Raw genomic sequence first — 18,281 nt, 5'->3', positions numbered from 1 at the left:
AATTAAAAGTTAACGTGTTCTACTTTTCAGAGTACATGCTCACCTGAGACTCTGAGGCTAGCAGAGGACGTGACTGTGCCGGCTACATTTGTGGCAACACAGGTGTACACACCACTGTCGTCTACAGACACTCCTGAAATACGCAGAGAAGCTTCTCCGGTTTCACTGAAGAAACAGCAACAGTGTCATAAAATTAGCATTCCCGGCACACAATTTTTGATAAACGCATACAAGGTTGTTCGTGTACCTGTATGTCATGCTGTAGCATCCGTTGCTGCTCAGAGTGTTGTTGTCAGGTCCTCGCCAAGTGATGCTGGCCCGAGGTCGACCGCACACTTTACACCTCACGGTAACATTGTCGCCGCTCTCACACGCGACATCGCTTACAGGAACAAGAAACTCCGGAGGAGCTGGAGAAAAACAGTAGGCAGAGAATTACAACTTCTTCACTAAAATCTGAAAGGCAAAATGGAAAGTGCAGAATGGTGATGTTAAGTATAAAGTTAAATTTGTTTCACCTAATTTACATAAAGATTCACACACTTGATCATGGATTGATTTAGAAGAACAATGTGTACTTACCATCATAGATGAAGTTGGGATTCAGAAGCTGAAAAAAAATTGCAAGACGTTACATTTCTTTGAATGAATCATAAGAGAAAATGATGAAGAGAAGAGAACAGAAGCATACTGCATTCACACATACAACAAGTAAAAATAATCTGTACAGTCAAACTGTATTTTTGAATTACTGAGATACTCCTGCATGAAATCAACACACCTGGAAATACTTGTGTTATTAAAAACGATTAGACTGCTGCTTTGTGTAAGCAACTCAGGACTTTACTGTTGTTCAGACTGAATTTCTTCTCAGATCTTTTTAGAATTTTGAATGACATCCCAAGTTTAACCATTTCGTTTTTCTTTATAATAACAAATATCATTTAAGTACTGTCTAAGAAAAACGGAAGTCCAGGTCCCTCCCATTGGAGCTCGGCATCACAGAGTAACGTTCTTCTTGCAACCATTTCATTACGTTGTCAAATTTAGAAAAACGTTTAACTTCTCCTCCTCTCCTCTTAAATATAACCTTCACTCTCTGTACCTTGACAGAGACTTTGTTGGCCAGGCTGTCCTGAGACTTGCGGTAGCCGTTCTCTAATTTCCTGCCCTCTTTGTCTCTTTTCTCAGACTTTCGTCGGATTCGAAGCGCTGTGTGCCATGACAATGATTTTCTAAACAAAGAAAGAAAAAAAAAAAGAAGCAGCAAAGTTAATTTCTATTTTAGTTTAAATATAATAACATGCCATATATTGGTGATGAAATCAGCTATTTGCAAGCGATTGTGTATGCGTGAGAAAAAGGAGGAATGTTACTTATGCGTACTTGATGGTTCCTTCGGGGAGCTCTGGTGTGATGGAGGAGGAGGTGTGTCCTAATACGTAGCCAGGAATCCAGCCTTCAGCTGCGGGGGAATGTTCATTGGCTGCTCGGTAAACCAGGAACATGTTCTGCTGGTTGCTCGCTAGCATCTGGACCACCTCACCCTGCACCACACTGATCTCATCCTCCTTCACTGCCACATAGTCCTGGGTCACCAACATGGTGGACACGCTGCTGCTGCTGCTACTGCTTTCACTCTGCCGGAGAGAAAAATTGAGAAAGACTTAAACAAATAACCAAAAAACAAAGCCCATTGCAACACAACACTACATACCAGCATAAACCAACACAGCAACCACAAATAAACAGTTGTACATTTCTGAAAGGGAAGTACAGAAGTGTTACTTTACACCAATCAAACGTGAGATCTGATAGATAGGAACACATAAACAGATGACGTTGTGATTATACTTCATGCATGCAGCAATTGACACATTGCAAGTGTTTCTTGTGTCAATATTGTGAGAAGTTTTGCAAAGTTGGGAAGCTACAATTACAAGTGGGAAAAGCACACAATTTGATGCGTCCAAGGAATGACGTTAATTACAAAGAATATTTCCGGATGAAATATAGAAAGAATGTAAACACTTAATTGCAATGTTTAGACAAAGTCATCTAAAAGAAAAATGTGAAAAGTTGAACAGAAGTGCAAGTGAAAGAGCCGCACAAAGTTGTGAACATAGATCAGAGATCATTGCAAATGATTTAAAGAAAATTTAATGGAAAAATAGAATGGTGCTTTTTTTAATACCATTTGAAAACTGTTAAGAGTTTATTGGCGACAGTTGAAAAGCAAACACAGTGAGTTCCGAGAGAGAAAGAGAAAGAGCCTTTTAAAAAGCAGGAACAATGGCTGCTCTGAGTCAAGCCACACTGTTAGTGCACTCAGGGAGAGCCAGAAAATTCTCTCTCACACATACTCTCGGTGAAGTTAGTGCACTCAAGATGGCCGTTAATCTTCGGTCAGTTTCAGCAGGAGTAGTAGTCGTTGCATGTTCAAGCCATTCTTATAGCCAGCGGCAGGGTGACTGACTGACAGCTCGTCAGGGAGGGCGGGGTTAGTGACTAGTGAGAAGATCCTCACTGAAGCCTGAGGCGTCAACTTGACATCTTACCCCGTTACTCTGGGTGGAGTGTATGGACTGCTCGCTGGTGGAGGAGCAGGTGCTCATGCGGTCAATGTCCTTACTGTGGCTGGAGTGCCGATGATGCGAGGACACTCCGTGACCCCCTCTGCCCAAAGAGTCCCCTCCGCTGCCATTGTCACTGGGGTAGGAAAAAGAGCCAGGCCTGCTGGCAGGGGAGGGAGGCCTAGGGGGGACCACAGCCCAGAAGGGGTTGCCTTTGGGAGCCGGGCTGGATGGAGCAAACACTTCCTTCCCTCCTGCCCCAGGGGACTGAGGGGAAATCAAGGGGGTGACTGTCCCAACTCGAGAGCTCTTAAAGGAAAAATTCAGAGGAGCCACGGGCATCTGTGGCTTGGCCATCTCTTCATTTGAACCTGAAGCCTGTCTGCTGCTGTCCATGCTGCCTGAAGGCTTGTTACTGTTATTACTGTTACTTCCATGAGGATTATCCAGCATCCTCATCTTCGGGACTTCCGGGGCTAACAGGTCTCCGTTAGCTGTGCTGTCTAAGTAGGAGTTACAAGGGAAGGACTGAGGGGACTGGGGGTGGCAGGGTAACCACATACCTGCTGATCTGTCGGGCCCCTCGGGGCCCGGGGGGTGGTGGTGGTGGACAGGCTGTGGGAGGCGTGAGGATGGCTGAGGGATTCGGGAAGGTCGAGAGCGAGGGCCACACAGAGAGGCGGAGCTGGCCCCCGATCCTCCGGAGCCACCGCCACCTCCTCCTCCTCCCATGTTGGAGGTACTGTTGGAGCTGCTGCCTCCAGAGAGGCCAGCAGTACTACCACTGCTACTGCTGGGTGGGCCACTCGGTCCGCCACCACCCACGTGGTTCCTCTGGTACTCGATGGGTGAGGTCAAAGCTGTGAGAGAAGACAATAAAAAAAAAAAGGGTCTTATGTCAAAAAACAACTGCGGCTGTTTCCATTTCACCAGTCAACAGCCGGCTCCCGTTAACAGCTTGAACTTGAAAAACATCCACAGTGATTGACTTCCAAAAACTGTCAATCAAATCTGGAACAGGTCTCCTCTACTTTAAAATGCTTCGGTCTGAAGTATGTAAATATACGGAAATCAAATGGCAAAAGACATTTTGTCACTGATTCTTTAAGACAAATACATTTTACAGCTGCATCTCCAAAAGTTAGAACACAATGGAAACATTTTCCATCACGTAATATATTTTACACTTCTTACACATAAACCAACTATTGCAAGCATTACCTGCTTCATTCCTGACAATATAACCTTCTCTTTAAAAATGCAATGCAAAATGCATGAAATCTTTTGAGTTTCCACATTATCAATGGCGAAACACCTGGCAAATGAGTTTATAAAGATGATCCATTTTGTATTTTCTGTCTTGAGATTGAAAGGTTTCAGAGCAGGTCAGAAAATTAATTATGATTGTATACGTGCATCACTGTAAGCACAGCAATAAGCACTGCTGTTTCTCACCATTGAGGAAATTGCGCTGGTTCTCCAGGATCTGGCTGACCTGGTGGACCCAGACCTGACTGACTCCGGGGCTTGTTGAATGGAGTGTGTATCGCTCCAGGTTTCCACTGGATGATCTGGAGGTCAGTGTGAACTTGCAGGGATCATCTGCATTTTCTTCAAGACCAAGCCAGCTCACCTGGAGTGAAATGGAGAGAAATCAAAATAATATGAAAAACCTCGGGACTGTATTGTGAAGTAAATAAGCATGAACTCTCTTAGTTGGGCATGTTTATACTTTATCTGTTCAGTGGTCATTTCATTGAATTGTGCTCACTTTTATGTTGTTTTTAAAGAGGTAGCCAGGGGTAGAGAAGCCCTTTTTCTTGTCCAGGGGCTCACTGAAGATAACTATCTGTTCAAACAGAAAGACTCTCCTCTCTTTCATCCTGGACAGGAGTCCTCCATCCTGGTCCGAAACCATGAAGGTGTCTTGGAGGAGTAATCTGCCCTGAGCCACAATCTTACCCTGCAGCAGGAGGGAGAGCAGTGAAAGAGCATATCAATAAAAGCATGAGGACAGAGGAGGTGAGTTTTCAGAAACAACCTTTATGATAAACTCCTGGAACAGACAAGGGGAAAGCCCAATGCTGAAAGAAAAACAAAACCTAAGTGGACAGTGACACCTAGTGGCAGAAACTAGAAATTACTTACACTACTAATATACATTCACACCAAGTCACTTTGAATGTATAAAAAGCTGACTTACTTCAAAGCCTTGAAGGCGCCCAACATTCATCATGTCGTTGCAGCGTTTGGGGACCACGCACATCACTTCTACAGCTTTCTACAGAAGAACATGAGAGAACACTTTGAGGCTAAGTGCTGTCACAATGAAAGACAAGTATAACATAATATGATCAAGAATTTCAAATAAACCCTTTTTAGTTACTGTACTGCTACTGTACCTCAAGCTCTGTCGTATCCACTCCAGCTTTCTTAGAAAGCTTGTGAAGATCCTGTGAAACAGTTTCAAATGTTTCAAACTGTGTGCCAATTAACACCGCATATTCAATGTAAGAGATGTATATAAAAATGCATTTTTAGGCTAGTTCAGTCCAGCAATAAAGTAATAAAGAATGAAAATGTTACCTTCAGTAGTAGCTGGTACTTCATGATGCGCTGCACAGGTTTGATTAGCAGGTCGGTGATTTGCAGTCTGTGTCCTAATCGCTGCTTAAGGTCCTGGTGGAAGATAAAGTCAATATTACCGCTCAAAACAACTAATAACATGAAGAATGAAGAAAAGGCTTTGGGTAAAAAGAGTAGAAATATAAATCTTACTTCAAAGTAAGTGTCGATATACTCTGACACAATGTGCTCAGATTTAGGCTTATTCTGGCAGTACACGATATACATGTGCAGCCTCCGCTCCTAGAATGGGAGGGGGGGGAAAAAACACAGGCGTCAAATTTTTTTTCTTTTTTTCAAAAAATCACAGGAAACACTGAGAAAAACAAAAAATACACTTCACAATACAAATTTCCATCGGGGCCTAGAGAGCTAAAATGAAGAGTGTGGTCACACTCACTGAATATAATGCAGGACATAAAGTGTCCTGTATACACTATACATATATAATATACAGCCCAGTGTGATCTAAACAGCTTTTAAGAGAAATGAGTGCCATCTAAAATCTGTTCTCCCACAATCTTTCTCTCCAGAGTATAATTTTGGCCAAAGAATGTCACTTATTTGGCCGCATGATTTCTGCAGCCTCTAGCTTGATTAGTTTGTTCTGCAGCCCATTTTCACAAACTGTCTCTCAGGATGATTTTTATGCTAATGTTATTCCACGAGCAATAAGTTGCAGTTTTACTGTTTCATTAGTATAATTTACTTTTCAGTTCTGTGTCTCTAACAGTTGCCTTCTCACCTGTTGAACAGTATGAATCGCAGGAGCAGCAACAAATTGCAGTCATACGTATATTATATGTACATTTTACACTATGCAAAGCTAGCCTTGCACATGGTCCTTATGTCATGATACATGCTTTTCTTTTCTTCTGTGAAATTCCCCAAAATGTAGTTGACAGTCTTCACTTTACCAGCAGCCACAATGTCACAGAATTATTCACCTGTTTGACAAATAAAGGAGCCAGTCTGTCAGGATCCTCCAAACACCGTTCAAGTTCTCCCAGGAATAAACTGAGGACAGATAAAGACAGAAAAAAATATGATCTATGGAGTCTAAAGGGGCTAGTTATATTTTGTGGCATAGGTATAACAAATTATGAGCAACTGTTTTGTGTTCACTTGGTATCAATTACTAAAGATGAACATCAAGCGTACTCTTTGTGCCAGTCGTAGATCTGATGGATGTTTCCAAAAACAATCTTGTCTTTTCCTCTCATGTCATCTGGAACTCCTTCCTCTTTCATTCTACTCATGTAGCCCTAAGAGATTAGAGATGAAAAAAGTAAAACAAAACAGTCACAAAAAACACATCTGGAAAAAGTCATTGAAGACAGCTTAATATCTTAAATTTGTTTTCACCTCAACTACTGATCCCAAGTCTCTGACATAGTCTCTCTCTGTCTCGACCAGCTCCAGAAGCACATAACTGGGAGACAGAAAACAGAAATTGTGATGCTGTGGGACATAAAAATGTTTCTTATAAGCACACAAATAAGGACAAACATGAGCAACGGATTGAGGTCAAGCAGTCTTTGCTTGTCAAAAACGCTTGACAAGCCAGAGGCTTATAACTCACTGTCTTCTCTTGAGGAAGCCAGATTTGCGTTCATCCACCTCGTCGATGGGCGAGGAGGAGGACAGGAGTGAGTTATCAGAGGGGTTGAAGGAGGGTGAGCTGCTGTCGCCTTGCTCCACTGATAGAGAACTTGGACGGTCCTCCAGTGACTAAAGAAATAGAAGGAGTGCAGGAGGAGGAGGCAAGGAGAGGAAGATCAAGAGATCAAGAGAGAAGTGGGAAAGATGAGAAGAGAATAATAAGGAGGTGGAAAGAAAGAACTGCCATATGTTTCATTTGTTCATTGAAATAATGTGAGCAGGCCGGTGGGGATCAACATGCTGCAGATTTTTTGCAACGCCCATTTGTTGGAACAGAGGACAGCTGGCATACTTAGTCACAGTGTTGACAGATGACTAGTCGGCCATGATGTCTGTGTGTGTGTGTGTGTGTGTGTGTGTGTGTGTGTGTGTGTGTGTGTGTGTGTGTGTGTGTGTGTGTGTGTGTGTGTGTGTGTGTGCGCATCTACCGAGCGCTGTGTGTACAAGTGTACAAGAGTGTCACATCACATTTGCAAGTACTCAGTCAGTGTGTTCGATTATTTTCTCGCTCACCATCTTGCTCTTCACCAGCTCTTCAATGGCACTGACCAGTTCAGCAGCACTGGGTGTCTCCGAGCTACTGGGACGAGCGGACAGGCGAGACGCAGACTGAAAAAAGACAGAGAAAAATGGAAGAGATAGACAATAAAAATGGTTGACGTACGAAATGCGACAGACGTGAAACTTGGCGTGCTACATGCATTGAGGAGTCAGACACTCTCAGTGATTGCTGCTGTATATGCAATCAGGCTCACCATTGTAGTGTCGAAATTCCACATGTCTCAAAAAGGACTTGGTGATGTCCCTAATAGAGGGGTTAATTGGGGGTCAAGTTTGGAGCCAATCACAGGCTGGTGTTGGGGAGACGGGGTGGGGGGGGGTTATGAGGTAGGTTCAGATCAGGAAAGAATTTGTTGGATTGCAGTGCTCCTCAGGCACATGCATCCCGATTGGTCAAACCACTAATGCGTAGCAAACAGTGTTGCTTAAGACTCCACGGGGCAGACATTTGTTTTTTGCAACACAGCCATGTCAAAGGGAAGAGGGTAAGATTCAAAAGGATCGTCTGTTCAACCCACTTCGACCACGGAGCTGCAGACATATGTGAATGGAGTATTCACTTTTTGCAAAGGTAAAATAATATCATTCCAAAGGAATGATGATGTTAGGTAAGTGAAAAGAAAACAAAATGAAAAAGTACAAAAAAAAGAGGGGTCCAGATGTGAGATGAAGTGGTTTTACATGGAAAGATAGGGAAACTGGGACAAAAGAGATGCAGAACAGAAATCAACATAATGCTGAAGGAAAGAACATGCAACCATTTAGTATAATGAGAATAAAGAGAAAGAAAGAAAAAAATGTTAGTGCCAAAAATATTTGCTTGCTTTCTTGTAAGCTTTGAGTGGATGAAAATACATAATTATACATATCTCCATGGAAAAAAAAAAGTGCTGCTGAAATTATTAATATGACATGTCGAAGAATGTATTAATTATTTTGAGATAAACTGATTTAATTAAGTAGTTTACCATCCATCTGCTATACCCACTTTGTCTTGATACGGCCAAATGATTGTAAGGCAGTCCGGACAAGTTTCCAATCCAACACAGGGGAACTGTGCCCCAAATAATAGACATAAAGTCTGTACTTGTGTACCAGAAAAGCAAAACAATGCATATCTTATTCAAACTAAGGTACAAAAACACATTGAATCTATTCCTGTTATGGTCGTGAGGCTTAAATTCAGAAAAGCTTTTTTTGTCTGTGGTCATGCATTGTGCCTATTGTGCCTATTGTGCAGTTTTGCATATTGTTGTATTTGACCATGTATAATTATGCACTATATTTGTCTGCATATCTGTGGATCACCATGAAACCCACCTTGTCGTCCTGCGAGTCCGGCTGCAGCAGGCTGTGCTGTTGGATGGCCATAGGGGGTGGTAGAGGGACAGCATCAGCCCCTTCTTCCCCTTCCTCTTCGCCACAGCTCTGCATGCCTGAGGAGGACGACTTGGACAGGGTGCCACTGCTCAGTCCTTCATTACGCATACGCTGGCGAGAGAGAAGAAACGACGCCTGTCAACTGGTAGTTTAAAACAATAAAAATACAATTTCACAGGGTCATGGTAAGCCACAGGGACTCGGCATCTGTTCCTACCTCCTCCAGTGTCTCGTCCTGCGGTGTGGCGGCGCTATCGTCAGAGTCCTTCTGTGAGCCAGGGATCGAGTCCATGTTCTTCCTTGTGCCGTCGCGGTTCTTCTTGTGCTTGTGGGCGAGCTTCTTGACGTGGCCGTCGGCTTTACCGGAGCTGAGTCGCCGGACGGGGCTTGTTAACCACTTTCTCAAAGTGTTCCCAGGACGTTTGGGACCCGGCGAGCTGTGAGGGCCCAGCGTGTGACTGGAGCCTGGCTGCAGGGCGTCATTGCTCGACACAGACAGCGTATCTGAAACAAGAGGAAAGGAAAAAAGAACAAGAGGTCAATACATTATAACATTCCCAAAGCAGACATTCCTGTTATCCAAACAAAAAGCAAAACACAACATTTGAACTTATCAGTTCATCATTGATTGGTTCTTCAGGTAATAGAAGTATTGAGAGTCATAATTATCATTTAAGTAAAAACAAAATCTGTTTTGTTCATCAAAAATATCACAAGTTCATGACAAATGCCAGAAAATGATGCTTTTCTGCATCAAATTAAACTGTCAAATATATCATATGTGCTGTCTATGCAGAAGCAAGAACAACTAACACACAGAAGAAAAAAGCAGTGATAAAATAAAGATTAATGTTTGTTTGTTTGTGTGTTTGTTAGGGCTTTGTGTGTGTTCTATGCAGTAGGCAGACTGGCCTCCTCCTCACAGTGATGAAGGCTCCTCGGGGACTCTGTAGGTGGAAAGCTTCTCTTCGATCAGAAATGAAGTGGCAAGAAAACAAAACAGGATGCTTGAGGCTCCGTGTGAATGCTTCAACAAGGCATTCACCTGCCTGCCTCACCTGTCTGCTCAGTCACTCCTTCACTTCCACTTTTCATCAATACCGCTTCATTCATCCCTTCAGTGTTCACAAAACATGCTGGTGTTGAGGAAACAAAGCCTGTGTGGCTCAGCAATTTATCTGGCTGGGTGGTCTTCACAAGGAGGTTTGAGTCCGCGGCGAGCTTTCACACTCTTACGTAACATATCATCTCCTGGGCAAAACCTTTTCACCTCGGATAAAGACTTCTGCAGATGGTTTTAGAATTATCATAAGACTACAACCTCCCACACTGTGTCACATAGATTTTATAAACTTGGCTATGACAGTGAGTTTGACCACACAAAAACAGCAACATGATCTTGTACGTCATCTACGTATGCTACTGAATTCTTCATGAAGTACAGGAATGAAACACAACTCGAATCGTACAGTGGCACTGTAGTAAATGTGTGGAAGTAAGTCAAAAGTATTTCAGAAAAAGGCCTGATGTGATAGCAGACACAGAACCTAAACATCTTCACATGCATCTTCACAGTATAATCTCTTTTGTCATCCCTCTGCATTGAGTCATTTGTACCAAAATAATTAAAACACATAACTCAAATGAATTGCTCTTACGGATGGCGGTTGTGGAAGAGCTACATGGGATAAAGATAGTAGAAGTTGCTCTAACAGTAAGCATCTGTCACTTCCAGAACTGCAAAGACACAGAGGCCGTGTTGCCTCAGACTCCTCAAAAAGATCAAATTGAGTGATCATCAGTAGAGTGTCAGAGGGAAAAGTCTAAAACTCTCTGCGATCCTGTAATACTTGATGGTGAACAATAACATGAACATGTGCTTTACTTACAATTTTGTTTTTACATATTGTTTTTTTAGTTAGGCAGAAGCAGTTTCTTCTCCCACACAATAGAAGCTCTGTCAGCTCTAAAAAATAATATTGCACATATAAGACCAATTTAATAACAGGAGTTGCAGAAGGTTTGCTGGGGGGAAATCCAATTTGTTGATCCAGATGTTGCATACAAGTACATTCTTTAAAAAGGATACCGTGTAAGCTGTGTGCAACATCTCCCCTGCGCAACTTAATGAAAACCAGTCACAACTGTTGGTTACGCTTCTGCTCAGGAATGTTTTAGTCATGGGTGCGTTCATGGATCCTATTTAAGGCCGTAATTGTGATGACTCAGAGACCCTCGCATTTGTTGGTCTCTGAAGATCATCAAATCACTCGTTTATGAGTTTGACGTGTTTCCATGAACATGTACATTTTATCCATAACTTCCAATGAAAGGAAGCACTGCAGGTGCCTACGAGGCCAATGATTTAGCTAAATACTGATCTGTAATGTAATCCTGTATTTCAAAGTGATGCAATTCAGTAAAAACCCAAAATATCAGGGTGCATGTACTACATGTTTGCTTCTTCCCTCCATCCATCCATCCATCCATCCATGAGACAAAGGTGGGTACATCTTGAACAGGTCACAAGTCCATGACCGAGCATACATTATCACCATTAGTAAATTAATTTGGAAAATGTTGACCTCGGCTTGTGAGTTGCCGTGATTAACCCATTTAAACATGCAACATCAACTGTGTTGTTCTCTTTTGAGTTGGACAAGACATTAAAAAAATGATCAAACCATCAATTCAAAGGTTTGTCACTGATCTGCTGCTAATAATATGTGGGAAAAGATGAAATCCTGCATATGCCACACTAAAGGGAGAAACTCTACCAAAAAGAAAATAATTATCAAGTGAGAAACAGAAATGTTTTCCGAGGTCTTAAAGAGTCGCATAAAAAAAATTTAAAAAAATGCTTTTCTAAACAAGTAAAGGAGGTTTCTCACCCATCCATTAATTTTGAGTGTTCACATTTCAGTGTCATGTCCATTCAGTGGCATCTGCATGTTCTGATTCGGTTGAAGAGGTCGTGTTAACAAGTGTGTGAATGGATGAAACATGGGGTCAGCAGCCTTGACACATTCCTCTTCAGAGGAAAATAACTTTAGAGACACACACACACACAAGAGGTCATGATCTTTGCCCTTTCTGCCGACAGGGAGCCTCTCATTGTGGAAACACCTCAACAGCTGGTCAGGACTTGTTACTCTTGGGAATTATATGAAGGACAACAAAAAGTCACAGAAGGGAATATGTTTTGTTGGTTTGTCAGAAACTTTTACTTTGTTGCTAACCTCGCATTTGCATGGGATCTGGTTTCATAATCGTTTGTGTGTGTGTTGTTGTATGTGTCTGGCACTGGCCTGCCATGGGACAGGAGAGTGAGCTTTGGATCTAATGTTACAAAAGTAAATGTGCATTTTCAGTAAGTTTCACAGTCCCTCTGATAAATAAAGAAATCTAAACACATATTGTCACAAAGTCCTAAATGGACTAATGTCATTGTCCTCTGATATGCATCATGCTTTCATGTCATCCTGTCATCCATCCATCATCCATCCTGTCTCTGTAATTCAGTCAGGCAAAACATTTTGTAATTCCATTAGTATTGTGACATCTCGATAAGAATTACGCAAAAAAAGCGTGATTTTGGTTTAATCATCAGTGGGATGAATTAAACATAATTCTGTTGATGATGACCTGAACATTTTCTTGTAGTGGTCTTGTGTAATATAATACATCTGAAACTCATTGTACACATGAAGGTGCAGACGTTTAATAACCCTCTACTGTTTCCATTATTCACATCGACCAAACGCAACTAGTCAAAATGAATATGGAGACCAATTTTTTGTGAGACCACCAAATTAAATCAGTCATTTTAAATGTGTGGACTGGGACCGTGTGAAGAGAAAAAAAAGAAAACAAAACCCAACAGATGTTCTCTTCAGATGTTTGCGAAGTCATCTGCGACCTTCCAATGCTACGTCATAATTCAGTCACTGCTCGTTCACACTGCTGTAAAGAACATGCGAGATTTACAACTTAGTGTGTCTCCGAATAGGAAGCGGTGGCGGTTGTGTTCTGGGGGTGGGGTGGAGTTGTACGACTGCAGTAGTCCTAAAAGTCTGTGCAGCTCCACAGATACATGCCTGGGATTCCAGTGGTGTCGCCAGGGGAGAATCTTTCATGTGGTCTAATCTGAGCTCACAAATGCACAGAGTCAGACATACCAGTAAGTCTGACGGTGTGTTTGGAGATGGGACTTTAGGGGCGCACGCATGTGCAACATGTGGGAAAAGCTGAAGGTGTTTTGTCGAGCCATTCTGGAGAAATGTGAGGGGGGCTTGTCACCAGTGGCCCTTGATAGGGCGGGTGTGGACATGTGACCACACATTTAATCACAGCAAGTCAAACATTTTGATGATTTTTTTTTAGGTTTAATCAGACTTTACAGAGCAAACAAGAGTAAACCACAAAACGTAAATGTATTATAACTCTGACCCTAAAGAACAACCCTATTCATGCCTCCATACTACTGAATTTGACCTTAATAATCTATTCCCACCACAGGGTCTTACACATCTGCTTACCGCTCGCCTGACCCAGCACTGAGGTCGGCGCAAAGACATAATCTTGTCAATGTGATTTCAGTAGATTTAATATTCATCCCATAACGGTGCAATCACTAAATTACTTTCACTGTGGTGACGCTCCCAAATAAACTGCAGTTAATGGATGCGACCAATGCATAGAACAATTACAAACAAATAGAAATGAAAGAGACACAAACCAGCAAACATAGAAAGGCACTGTAGTAGTGCAACAATAATCTGTATCACATTAGCTTGTGCTCCATGATCATTATAGTCAGCTTGACATTTTCTGCTATGTTACGAGATGCAATCTTATCTCCACATTGAAAACAGTGCATTTGAAGGCAGATTTTAAAGTGGCCGACAGATAATGTTATTGCTCAGATGTTGCACCTGATCAAAGCACCTACCTAGATCCAACAGCCAGAACTTGCAGTTGTCAGAGTGTTCTCTCTGAGCAGAGTCCATGGAGCAAAATGGGTTTAAAGACACTAAAGATTCAATTCCACGAGCCATGTTGATAACAAAAAACCAACAAACAAAAAATCAACAACCAAAAAAAAAACAATCTTCTGATTCTTTAAACTTCAAATAATTCCTCAGAGCATCGTTGCAGGGATGACAGCAGTCTTATAAATCTTATGTAGAATGTCAGATTGCTCGCAAAATGACTTGTACTACACAAGAGGAATAAATAGAAATAATGCTGCAGTCACTGCGTCGTTGAAATTCCATAGAGAGCGTGTGTGAAGAGCAGAAAGAAAAACTCAAATGCAGCATTAGAGAGTAGGATGTTTTCTCTCTCTTTTCTTTGTATCTCCTCTCCTTCCTCCCTCTCTCCCTCCCTCCCTCGTGAGTGGGCTGCTGTAAGGATATTGGGCAAACCTCCACAGTGCCTCTCCTCTTCCAAGGGGACGTCTACAAACATTCAGCACATCTACCGTATTGCTCTTTGTAGAGGCACCCACTCAGCTCACGTAGGCGGGCGCATATTTTTCAGGCATTAAGATGCATGCATGTTGTGCAGTATGCTCACAAATATGGACGTAGTATTGAAATCCAACAGAAATGAACAGCAAAATGCTTACTGGAGAAAATCTGTCATATTGAGTGTTTGGCTGTGGGTGCAATCACACACACACACACACACACACACACACACACACACACACACACACACACACACACACACACACACACACACACACACACACACACACACACACACACACACACACACACACACACACACACACACACACACACACACACACACATTTCATATTCTTTTTCAAAACCCTCAGTGGTATTTTGCGAATGCTACTAGGTTTATCAACGACCTAACTCATCTTCATTAGACAATGTCCTTATGTGCACTGAGCAGCCAAAAGCAACTTTGCCGGCTGAGTGCACAAAGCTTTCTCTGTACGGCAGTGTGTGTTTGGTTTGCGTGTGTGTGTGTGTCTTCCTGAGCTCTAAACACTCTCCTTCCTGTCAGGGAAGCCTCACAGATGCACACAAATTGGCCCACACTTACTCTCTGCTCCTCACAGACTCCTTTTATCAATTACACTGTCATTAAGTCGGTGCTTTTGTATTTTGTATAATTCAGAGAGCGACCGAGAGCCAAGCTGCATATTTAGTAAATAGTTAAATTCAAGTAATTCATGGAAAATGTGATTAGTGTAAAGATGAGAGTGCTCTCTGCCTGATTTGACAGGAATGTGCAGGTTTGTTCACCAGTAGGGTGTGAATCAACAAACATATATACATACCATCGATAAAAATGGCTGTTATTTCACACCAATACATCCTATAATCAGAGCAGGAAACAGCTGCCAAGCACAGAGTCTCAGAGAGTTATTCTTCAGTATGTGAACATTTCTACTCTATTCTAGACACAGACATTAACCCTTAACAGTCAATTATTTCTGGCTGTCAAACAGAGTGGGGGAAAAAAAAGGAGATTTCCTGGACAAGGCTTTAATCCTCTCAACCGTCACCCCCCTATAAATTCAGACAAAGCAGTCTCCACGGTTGGTCGAAATAGAAAAAAAAAAAACATTGTTTGTGTCATCCTTGTCCTCCACCTCCTCGGCATCAACCTCCCCCTGACTAAAGCAACCCCTGCAGTGAAAGACTTCTTTTCATCACTCACTCTGGCCACACAGCCTCACAGATACAAGCTGACCAGTCAGGTGCAGCAAGGGGGGGAAAAAAAAGATGCGCATGCAGGAACAGAAGCGTCTGTGAGGAAAAGAGCGATGAGAAACGTCAAAAAAGTGGAGTCAAACGTGAAAAATAGCACAGCTGGGAAAGTGCACTGTTGTTTTTTTTCCGAGTAAATCATCCAGTTAATGTCAGAATGGGTAGTTCTTGTGTGGCACTTGGCGCATCCTATAATTTTAAATACAAACACAGACCTTTCTCAAACTGAGTGCAAAGAGGCTGCCAGCTAAATATTTGTATGGTATATCACCATAGAAACAGGCAGGAGAACTCTCACCCACTCTTCCAGATTTAAAAGAGGAAAGCAAAAACTTCTGTCAAGGCACGACAGCAACTCATAACACCAACCAACGACATGTCAAACAGTCGGGTGCAGAAAGTCTTTTCCTTTAATTCTCATCTCTTAGCCATTTTCATTCTTTGTTTACTGTGCTGAATATTCACATCTTAATTTTAAATAATTTTTACCAAAACAGTCACAATATCCAGCTATGATTAAGGAATAAACCAGAACCCACATGGCCTGTGGAATTCTCATAAAAAGGACATTGTCCAAGGCTTCCTTTGTGTATCAAGTCACACGATAAGATAGCAGATGTAAATTAATGATATTACAAAGTGATCTATCAGATTTCTGAAAGTGAATCACCCAGAAAGAACATATGAAACTCGGCACTTATCATCAATGATAGTCAGAGCAGCAAAAAAACAACCAAAGCGGGAGGAGCGACCACTACTAGATTTAAAGATAAAAAGGCCAGATAGGGTCTGTGCACACCTTGGAAGTACAAGTACAGTACAAGAACACATTGCATTGAATGATAGCTGCTACTGAATGAGCTTTAACATGTGGGGCAGTCACACACTCAATACCGTCCTGTTGGGGTGGCAGTCTCTCCGAGGTCACATTGGACAAAAAAAGCTTCAGGCTTAATTAAACTTAACATGTGACTTGGGACTGTGGAGAGAAGCAGGACAATAACATGCAACTGAAGAGCGTACATGGAAACATCATAAAGCAAGTGAACAGCCCCAAATCCAAACCAAATTATATTGTTGTGAGTCTAACCACTGCACCTCCGTGCGGCCCCTAAATTTTTTTCAGGTCTTTATATCTTTCTTGGGGAATTCCACTGTAATTGGTTAGTACTGTGGCAGGACATGATTCAGCAATATTTCCTCGTCTGCAGCCGGAGCTGGTGTGGTGTGAAAAAGCACACACATAGTGAGGGGAAAACCAAGGGAGCCATACTATTTACTCCACATAATAACATCCTTTGGGTTTAGCAACAGAAGCATATTCTGGCATCTTATCCTCCAGCAGCGCACCTTTACAAAACCCCCACATAGTTCATGATTGTCACAGTGGCAGCGCTGGCTGTTGAGGGTTTCTGACGTTATTAAGTTGTGTACGTGTATAAAGTGGAGGAAATTTGAAAGTTAAAATTATTTCAAGGTAATTAAAAGAGAGCTCTGCACAAAGCGGACTTTCCACAGTTGCATAGCAACACCTAGAAATACACATTCCTGCTTTCCGAAGCAGCTGTTTAATGAGGAGTGAGGGTTTTTGCAGGTCATCCATGTTATGTTTGCAAACAAGAAAAACATCTTATCAACTTTACCTCTTCTTTTAAGTGTCCATATGTGCATGAATGTGACAAGCATCCCCTAAATAAACTAATTTCCAAACATAAATGTTATGTTGTTCAAATGCTCAGATGTGCCTCGTAATAAAGAAATAGTGGCGTTAATTAGACGCAAGTAAGCAGTCTGCTCGTACCTTTGTGATTGAAGAGCCCCTCCATCTCCATGGAGGACCTGGAGTGAGCGATGCAGAGCATGGAGCAGGGTACAATGCCCTCCTGGGCCGGGGAGCGGTCTGTAGTGCGAACCAGGCACCAGTCCGGCTTGTCATGGAGTCGCTCCAGGACCTCCACAGTCTGGCCCCGGCGGACTGTTAGCTCCCCGTTGCTGCCGCCATTACTGGCCACAAAGTCATGGATCACCACAGTCAGCTCACAGCCACCGGAGAGCTAAAACACAAACATGACAGGTGTTAATTATTTTTTCCCAACAAGCTCACCTCCAGTCAGTAGTCGGTGTTCGGATTTAGGCATGCAGTGACAGCCTGCATGCAGAATAATCCAGTCACAGATAATACTGTAGATATTGTGACTGGAAAATGGTAGTTCGACATTTTATTAAATATTATTATTATTATTATTATAGATGATCGTTTGTTTAACTGGCATAACTTTACTGTAAGTTCAATTTGTAACATCTTTCTATGTTGTGTGCCCCAAACTTCACTTTGCAACCAACAGTTTGAGCTGCCAGACCATCATGGTGAATTCTTGGGGGCACGTAAGGATGGTTGGTGGTGGTTAGTACTTTTACTTTACAGCAAAAAGATGGATTTATGACTTTTTGCTTGCGTCATCTTCTACCGAAAACAAGGTTTGAATCATTCCCCACAATCCACTTATTCCAGTGGCGCAACTCTCTTTGTTATGACAATCTGTTTGTTGGTTAAGATCTCTCTCTCTCTCTCTCTCTCTCTCTCTCTCTCTCTCTCCCTCTCTCTCATAAAGGAGTGTATCAGTTGGATAGATGAGTCATTGTTTTCCAACAATTATTTGTGAGTAATTTTCCTTGCAATGAAGTCATTAATTTCAAACCATTTTTATATTTCTCTGAACCTTTTTTGGTC

General features: G+C 42.2%; 1 protein-coding gene across 2 annotated transcripts in view; it reads right to left on the bottom strand.

The window, feature by feature from the left end:
• The window catches only part of triob (trio Rho guanine nucleotide exchange factor b), a 98,994-nt gene that overhangs the window by 5,680 nt on the left and 75,033 nt on the right, over nt 1–18,281 (bottom strand). For both annotated transcript variants that reach the window (XM_080500618.1, XM_080500617.1), the window contains exons 36-55: nt 17,352–17,604; nt 9,019–9,305; nt 8,742–8,912; nt 7,374–7,469; nt 6,781–6,929; nt 6,564–6,630; nt 6,360–6,463; nt 6,146–6,215; nt 5,352–5,441; nt 5,160–5,252; nt 4,976–5,026; nt 4,777–4,854; nt 4,345–4,536; nt 4,029–4,206; nt 2,559–3,433; nt 1,387–1,640; nt 1,106–1,235; nt 583–610; nt 248–410; nt 44–165 (exon numbers count right to left, since the gene is read on the bottom strand). In XM_080500618.1, the coding sequence (XP_080356744.1) occupies nt 44–165; nt 248–410; nt 583–610; nt 1,106–1,235; nt 1,387–1,640; nt 2,559–3,433; nt 4,029–4,206; nt 4,345–4,536; nt 4,777–4,854; nt 4,976–5,026; nt 5,160–5,252; nt 5,352–5,441; nt 6,146–6,215; nt 6,360–6,463; nt 6,564–6,630; nt 6,781–6,929; nt 7,374–7,469; nt 8,742–8,912; nt 9,019–9,305; nt 17,352–17,604 (3,451 nt within the window). The remainder of the gene's footprint in view (nt 1–43; nt 166–247; nt 411–582; nt 611–1,105; nt 1,236–1,386; nt 1,641–2,558; nt 3,434–4,028; nt 4,207–4,344; nt 4,537–4,776; nt 4,855–4,975; nt 5,027–5,159; nt 5,253–5,351; nt 5,442–6,145; nt 6,216–6,359; nt 6,464–6,563; nt 6,631–6,780; nt 6,930–7,373; nt 7,470–8,741; nt 8,913–9,018; nt 9,306–17,351; nt 17,605–18,281) is intronic.

The sequence above is a fragment of the Blennius ocellaris genome, assembly GCF_963422515.1.
Source record: "Blennius ocellaris genome assembly, chromosome: 8".
NCBI lineage: Eukaryota > Metazoa > Chordata > Actinopteri > Blenniiformes > Blenniidae > Blennius > Blennius ocellaris.
This window is presented reverse-complemented; position numbering and strand designations above follow the sequence as displayed.